This window comes from Oncorhynchus mykiss, chromosome 18 (genome assembly GCF_057628025.1).
Source record: "Oncorhynchus mykiss isolate SJ-2025 chromosome 18, ASM5762802v1, whole genome shotgun sequence".
NCBI lineage: Eukaryota > Metazoa > Chordata > Actinopteri > Salmoniformes > Salmonidae > Oncorhynchus > Oncorhynchus mykiss.
The window spans coordinates 38,811,627-38,819,726 of NC_143039.1; the positions used below are offsets into that span (position 1 = coordinate 38,811,627).

The window sequence follows — 8,100 nt, forward strand, 5'->3', positions numbered from 1 at the left end:
TCCTCTGTCACATCCCTTCTCCACCTAACTACCATGGCCTGATGGTGATGTCTCCATCTGCAGCCCTTGGCTTCATCCGGTCCATTCTCCTCCTGGAAACTCATTCTCACATCCATTCCATTTCCTCAAATATTCTACATTTGTTTCGTGTCTGGTCCTTTAACTTGTGAAAACCACAAAATATGCATCCAAGCTGAAACGAAATTCTTATCAGAAACATGTTGGGTCGTTTTCACAGCTTTTTGGGTTATGGATGTCACGGAATGTGGGGTTGGTTTTCACAATCAACTCAATTATAAAAATGTTGGGGGCTGGTTGTGTGACGTTTCATGGTAACAGAACTACATCATTGGTCCCTGATCTGTAATATACAGAAGTGCATAATTATGAATGTCATTATTTTTATAGTGATGTATCCTGAATAGGTATGCAAAACAGAAATGTAGAATTATCCTTTGCATGTTTGTATCATTCTACACATTGGCTATTAATTCTAATGAGCTCTGTCCCATTCAAGACCAATTTTGGTTGGACCGGACCAAATCTGTACCAATCATAGACGTCTGTTTCACAGATTTGGACAGGACAATAGAGCACAGTAGAATAGAGTTCAGTAGATTTCAGTACAATACAGTAAATTGTACTGTCATGTTTGAGCTGACTGTTCCATGGGAGGAGATGATTGAGGAAACCAACAAGGAAGCTGTTAAAGTACCATGCACTTGTGGACGAAGAATGTACTGACAAGGGATGGAAGGCCAAGTGTCTATACCAGTGGCGGTTGGGGCAAGAGGCATCCCAGGCTAGTCTCTGTAGAGCGCACTAAGTGTCCTTGGAGTAAAGGGAGCTCAAAGGAAGATATGTCACACAGCTGGGCAAAAGACAGAGAGGGCATCACAATGGCTGTGGAGGGTGGAGCAGTGGTTAAGCCAACCTGGTTGTGATCGGGCCTGATCAACACGTTCGTCGCACCCTTCAGAAGGAGTAGTGAGCAGTGCCTAAACATCTAATGAACAGTGGACCTCACCCGAGGATGACCCAGGTGCAGCACAACCACTGTTTGCAGGGAAAAGTGTGACAACAAACCCCGGTCTACCCTGCTGTGTATAAAGCAGTGCTGACCCACTCCATCCTGTGGATCATCTTACACATCACTCCTTGCTTCCTTGTATTCAATGCTGTCTGTTTGCACTCTGCAGCTCTGGGATGGTGAAGGCTTACATCTGATTTGTACTTAACCCAAATCCATCAACCATTTCACACTTAATTGGTGTGTATCACTATCGTGCTAGGAAGGATCACAGTTTTTGACACGGAAAAGACCAAGCAATATTCATAGCTGATTAAATGTCATGTTTAATGTTTGGAAGAACACATTGGTAATTACCAAAAACAGATTACAAAATATGTGCAAAGAAATGTAAATTATATTAAAATGTTCAACTCTGAGTACATAACCTATTCTAAATATTTAAGATATTTATTATCTATGATATAATCTTTATATTCATGACAGTATCACCCTGTTGTGCTTTAGGCCCCGATCTGACTCCATTGGTGGTTGTGTGTTACAATAACATCCACTGAAATAATTCATATTTTCAATTAAATCCATCCTGAATATGCATCCAAATCATTTAAACAGTTGATTTGGAATTTGAGACTGAATAGAGAACACAACTGATCTCACACATACTACCCTGTATACCAGGGGTAGGCAACTAGATTCAGCCGGGGGTTGATTTTTGTTGGAGAGGATGGTCAGAGGGCTGGAACATAATTCAAATAATCTGTACACTGCAAATGTACCACAACTAAGCCCAAAAAGAGATTGTATTTTAATCATTTCATACATTGATTACATTGAGACACGATCACATATTTAAAAAAAATAACTTTGTGTGAATACTTGAACAGATTTCCTAAATGAAACACATTTTTGCTTAATTCCTGGTGATTTTACAGTAAAAAGGTAAAATCACCAGAAAATATTTTTCACCAAAAAGGGGTGGCAAAGAAAATCACTCGCATGCCACAGGACGCCTGTTGCTGACCCCTACTGTATACAGTGCCACTCATGCATTTGAGGACACAGAGTAACTGACTCCGGATCTGTGCCTTAACTATGGTATGAAAAGTATTTGGATAGTTGCAGATGGAACACACTGTTCTTCCATCAGCGAAACCTTACTTAGTGAAGTGAAGTTCCCTCAGCCTCTTTTCACACATTTCATTTGCACGGTTAAGAAATTTGCATAACATGACCATACAACCATCAATTGTACCCTTTTACTGTTGCTCCACAGTTCATTTCCCCTTTCCATCCATCTCCCCCTTCCCTCCTCCCAGTCCCTCCCCACTCCTCCCTTTTTTCCTTCACTCTTTCTTCTCCGATGTTGCCTCCTTTTTCTCAAAGGGTGTGTGGACAAGTTTCTCGGGCTTGTATTCCATGAAGAAGTCGTTGCAAGCCACTGTCAGGGCTCCCATCAGGATGATGAACTCTGTGAAGTCCACCTCACCGTCGCTGTTGGCGTCCAGGTCGTTCATCACCTTCTCAACCCCTTCTCCATCCCGGGCGTTCTGGATTAGAAGAGGGAGAGGGGAGGAGGGGACGGGAGGTTAAAGATTGTGTGTGTGTGTGCGCCAGTCACTCGTGGTGTACACTCCTCTTACCCCTAGGTAACTTCCCAGCTCCTCTGTTAACAGCTCTCTCAGCTCTCCCCGGCTCAGAGTATACTTGTCACCCTCCTTCCCTGAGTACTTGTGGAAGGTTTTGATCAGCATCTGCATGGCATTCTCCAGGTTGGAAGAGGGTTCCTTGGACATACTGGAGGGAAGGGCAGAGGGCATAGGTCAGACACTATGACAGTTTGCACGCTCCATCCCAGCCGCATGTGCGGTCACATGACGAATATGGGTGTGAAGCCTCCACCGAGACAGAGTGAAACACACACACCGGACAGAAGAATATCAGCAAACTAGAGGTGTCCCAATTATATGCCTAGGTTACTATATACAAAGTTTAAATTACAGGCCACACATGAGCTATTCCTTCTCAACATACAGTGGCTATTGGACAGTGTTTTGTAAACTTAATTGGTTGACATGTGAAAGATGTGAGGGATATGAGACGAAGAGACGGCTTTTGAAAAGCAACAGTCTTACACACATTGTGTCCGGCATCTTGGAATCTTCTTGAGTTGATTTCGTTGGAAAGACTGTGCACACACAGACACAGATTTGTCAATGACACTGACTCACATAATAGTTAGGGTGAAAAGCCTTCAACATGGTTAGCGTGAACACACCAAGAATTCAACATTATACTGTACATCATTTTCAAATTCGAACATTGTGAGAGGGTCCATTTCAAAAAAATCTTTCTCAGTTGACAGACTTGTAAGCTGCTTGTTAAGTAAATGTAACGTCATTGAGGTAACTTGAGATAGAGGTCTCAGGGTTTCACAATCATATCGATCATGTAACAATGACAGAACGGAACCGCAAGTATAATGCAAATAAACCACCTGGCAATCACAATCAGGAGCTCAGGACAGGCTCTATCCATTCTGAAAAATGAAAAGTATTCCTTTGCAGATGTTCACTGAGCGATCAATAATACAGAAGTGCTCAATATAATTTGAATCGGAGATCCTCTACTGAGGAATTCAAATTTTTATCAAATAACTGCAGCATAGAAGAGTCTGGCTATAAAATCACTAATTTGCGTAGTAAAGAAAGAGAGGTAAGGTCAGTGAAGAGGACAGAAGAGAAGAAAATAGGTCAGTAGAGAAGAGACACCACAGCTGACTGGAAAGTCTATAGGGGTCAGCTGCCCCATTGACGGACAGAAGACAATGGGAAACCATGGCGACCCAACTGTAGACAGTAAAATATTACTGAGCTTTGGAATCATTGCAGAAAAATGCTTCTCCAACAGATTCCTCTTAAAGTACATTTATTTTCACCCTTTTAACAATTTCCCGTATAGACAGTTGACTATTTTATCTTAAAATTAAGATATTTCAGATATAAAAAGTTAGAACCAACTAAACTTTTTAAACCTCCTTTACAACAGGCAAACCAATTGTAGTTTGAGGTGATGAGCTCAACTTATTGCCCCATAAGTCTTATTGCTCTGGATACCACAAGATGCCCCTCAGCCCTGGGAATCTTACCGTGAAAAATACCAGTGTTCCACTATTCACAAAGCACATATAAAAACATTGTTAAACTGATCCCAGAAAACATTTATCAGTTACAGAGAAGGAGAATGGAGAAGGGCACAACAGTCCTGTAATCTATCCATCTTACCTGATGGAGTGCTGATGGAGGGCCTCCTTTGTCTTTGGTGAAGAGGGAGAGAGAGAGAGAGACAAGGAAAGACGGATGAGGAGAGAGTCGGACAGCGGCTTAAATATCACCTGTACCCTCCTCCTCCCCTCTCCCACGTACGCACCACCATCCCTGCGTCTATTTCTCTATCACTCTTTCCTCTCCCCACTCCCTTCCCTCCCTCTCTTCTCAGGTGCTCACACATGCAGATAGGGTACCTCAGCACACAACATTATCATCAGGACAGATTAGACAACAGGCTTAGCATCAATGTATATTATTTTATTATGGGTCTTTACACAGTGGTTACATAAATACTATTAGTGTAGCTTAGTGAAAATGATACAGCATTGAAGGTGTAACATTGGTTCATTACTATGGCTTTTGGTGAGCATGGCAGTGGCTCTGTGGAGAACTTGTGTCCAAAAGCTAATTGTTTTGTGGTGGGATGATCGACCTGTAAACACTCTACTTCTATCTATTTAATATAGTATACGACTGGAAAAGAGACCATCTCCTGGAAACAGAAAAGATCATGTGTATCTGTGTATCCTGTACATATCAGATTTGTGGTCAATTTGATTTTTATTTAGCCAATTGACAAAATTGCTGTTTACTTTTGGTTATCATTTTGTTGAAATAGATCCCAACCCAACACAGCTAGCTCATGAATACAGTACAAAGTGCTAGTAGATGAAACCTATGCATATAGCCATGGGAAGTAGTTTGGGGGTGGGGGGGGGGGGGCAGCAAATTATTACAAGAAAAATAAAAAAAATGTGTCTGCGCTGAACAAGTCTATAGGCTATTGGTCCACTAGTACAGGACTAGTAAAGGCCCAGTTACTTTTGTGAAAAGAAAATGAAACTAAATGTATTTGATGGTACCAGCATTTGTAACTTGCTTAATATATGTTTTCCAGTTTCTTGAAATACAAATGCAACTTATTTCTATGTGAAAACTGAAATGGTCTATTTATTCCTTTTCCCTTTTAGTAGACACTCTTATCCAGAGCAATTTACAATAGTGAGTGCATACATTTTCTAACTTTTTCGTACCTGTCCCCCATGGAAAACAAACCCACAACCCTAGCATTGCAAGGGCCATGCTCTACCAACTGAGCCACATGATCAAATTACATCCTCACAATCCACTTGATGACTCAATGTACTCAATTACTGTATTGTACATTGTTTATCTTCATGGTGATGGAAAGTCTACAGGTACAAACCTAGATGACCAGCCTATGTACAATGCAGTAATGTACATTTACATTAAGTGGTTTGTAAGGATGGTAAATTAACACAGATTAAAAAGTGTTATTTCAAGAAAAATATTTAATTTGATGAGGATGCGTTTTGTCTTTACCCATAACTTTGCACCTTTTGATGTAAATGTTTGAGGACAGGGTTTTGTTCTTTCTAGATTCCATTAAATGATAATCGCAGAAGAAGGGACAGGGCAACAACTCTGACAATTCTAACTATTGAATCCTGCAAGATACTGTTCTTAATGAAACCTTTTTTGCCAAAGCAGAGATGCTGATTTTTTTGTTGTTGCCTGCACAATTTTTCAGTTTTTGATTTGTTAAAAAAGTTTGAAATATCCAATAAATGTCGTTCCACTTCATGATTGTGTCCCACTTGTTGTTGATTCTTCACAAAAAAATACAGTTTTATATCTTTATGTTTGAAGCCTGAAATGTGGCAAAAGGTCGCAAAGTTCAAGGGGGCCGAATACTTTCGCAAGGCACTGTATATAAATTAGATTTCTGTATTTCATTTTCAATACGTTTGCAAACATTTCTAAAAACATGTTTTCACATTGTCATTATGGGGTATTGTGTGTAGACGGGTGTTTTTGAATTCAGGCTGTAACACAACAAGATGTGAAATAAGTTTCTGAAGGCACTGTATGTCCTGGTCGGTGGTGCTATGTGGTTGCACGTAATGATGCAACATGAGCTTTTTCTGATGGTTGTATTATTAATGATGCGACAATTTACAAATCATTAAACTACAATTAAGAAATTGTCTGTGTACATCTGACAAATAATTGCTAGTGTGTAAATAACCTGTGTGTTGGGCTGTACAGTACAACCCCCGTGTTCCCTTAAAGTAAGTGTCCAGGGTTTCCAGATTTCTCTGAAATATGACCTAAAATGAATTACAATATCAGTGTAATAGTATTCTTTCCCAGAAATGGTAACAAAGTACATTAAAAAGCGGCTTCTCTGTGTTTCAGTGGTGTGGGCATATTACTGATCGTTAAAAATATCATAAAAAGTCATGCAAAAACAGCTTTCTACCACTCCCTTCTGGTTAGTTTAGTCAGTCAGCTGAAGCTAATTGACCAGCTCAGCCATTGAGCCAATGTGACTCATATTAAATGAGGAAATATATGCTTGGCCACAAAACAAGAAAAGGACGAGTCAACAAAAACATTTTTTTTAACCTTTATTTAACTAGGCAAGTCTGTTTAGAACACATTCTTATTTTTTAGGAACAGTGGGTTAATCTGTTGTTCTGCCTGTTCAGGGGCAGAATGACAGATTTGTACCTTGTCAGCTCGGTGATTTGAACTTGCAACCTTCCGGTTGCTAGTCCATCACTCTAACCACTAGGCTACCCTGCCACCCCAGGGTGATTTGTGTATACGTTTTTAAAAGGGAGATTTTCACTGGACAGTTATTTTAAGGCTTCCAAAATTTGTTAATTTGTTAAACATACGTAATAAAATTGTACCATATTACATGCAAGTTATACAATTCAAGCCATTAGAATGGCTGGAGTAATAATAGTTATATTATCAAATAATAGTAGCTGTTTAATCAATAAAAGGTAGTAATATTAAAAAATAATATATAGCAAACAATAGTTACATGCTGTGTAACACTACTGGGCTAAGGGGTAAAGCAGTTTACAGACCTGGGTTCAAATACTAAGATTACCAAGATTTCCTTGCTTAATGGACCAATAGAATAGTCAAAAAACTGCAAACCCTGCCCATCTGGCACTCCAGGCAGGCTAGAACAAACACTGAAAGTATTTAAAAGATTTCAAATAGTATTTGAACCCAGGTCTGACAGTTTCATTGGAACTCAGGATCTTCAGATGAGTCACAGATAGCTATCAGTAATCAAGTAACTCTTGTGTTGGTTTTTGTCCAAGGATGTGGCCACTATGGTTAAGGCAATGGTATTAAGCCATGGCTAAGTCAATGGTTTTAAGCACTGGGAAAATAGTTGCAGGTCAAACAGGGTTTCTCAACACAGAGAACAGGGGTGTGACCAGGTAACACAGCATACCTGATGGTAGCAGAACCAGGAAGAAAACAAAAACAACAAAAATATACAACAACAAAAAAAGATTCCAAAAGGGTTCTTCAGCTGCCCCCATAGTAGTATCCTTATTGGTTCCAGGTCGAACCCTTTTGGCCCTCTGTGGAAAGGGTTCTACATGGACAACCTTCAATAGGGACAACCGAAGAACCCTTTTAGGTTATACATAGCAAAATAAATTCTAAGAGTGTAGAAAAAATACCTGCACAATACCTAAACAAGGGTCAAGTTTCTGTTGTCAGGTGTGATGTCTCCAATAGGCTATAAGAGCCCCTTTTCTTAACGTTTGGGTGTGTTTTTTCCCTCCTTTCTTCCTGGTTCTGGTTCCGGTGGATTGGGTTGCATGGAGAAACGGCTTGGGCCCAATCTCAAGGGCCCCTAGGGGTCTTCCAGGGTCAGTGGCTTGCAGCTTGAGGGCTATTTCG

The 8,100-nt window shown here is 40.2% G+C and overlaps 1 protein-coding gene across 3 annotated transcripts; it reads right to left on the minus strand.

Moving 5' to 3' along the window:
- Positions 1-1,340: 1,340 nt before the first annotated feature.
- Positions 1,341-4,413, minus strand: s100s (S100 calcium binding protein S). Of its 3 annotated transcripts, XM_021572935.3 has the most exons (4): positions 4,315-4,385; positions 3,170-3,218; positions 2,674-2,827; positions 1,341-2,580 (listed from the first exon to the last, which is right to left on the minus strand). In XM_021572935.3, exons 2-4 carry the CDS (start codon positions 3,181-3,183, stop codon positions 2,377-2,379), a joined length of 372 nt encoding a protein of 123 aa, XP_021428610.1. In that variant the 5' UTR covers positions 3,184-3,218; positions 4,315-4,385; the 3' UTR covers positions 1,341-2,376. The 3 variants fall into 3 exon arrangements, with proteins under 3 accessions (XP_021428610.1, XP_090062919.1, XP_090062918.1); XM_090206793.1 differs by lacking the exon at positions 3,170-3,218 and having other exon boundaries at positions 4,315-4,413; XM_090206792.1 differs by lacking the exons at positions 3,170-3,218; positions 4,315-4,385 and having other exon boundaries at positions 2,674-2,960.
- Between the last annotated feature and the right edge of the window lie 3,687 nt (positions 4,414-8,100).

What these genes read in the sequence shown, in the direction of transcription:
- s100s (XM_090206792.1), bottom strand. Translation starts at nt 2,850, where the DNA reads ATGCCCTCTGCCCTTCCCTCCAGTATGTCCAAGGAACCCTCTTCCAAC. An exon ending in AGCTGGGAAGTTACCTAGGG is followed by an intron (nt 2,581 to 2,673) that starts GTAAGAGGAGTG and finishes CTTCTAATCCAG; the next exon opens with AACGCCCGGGATGGAGAAGG.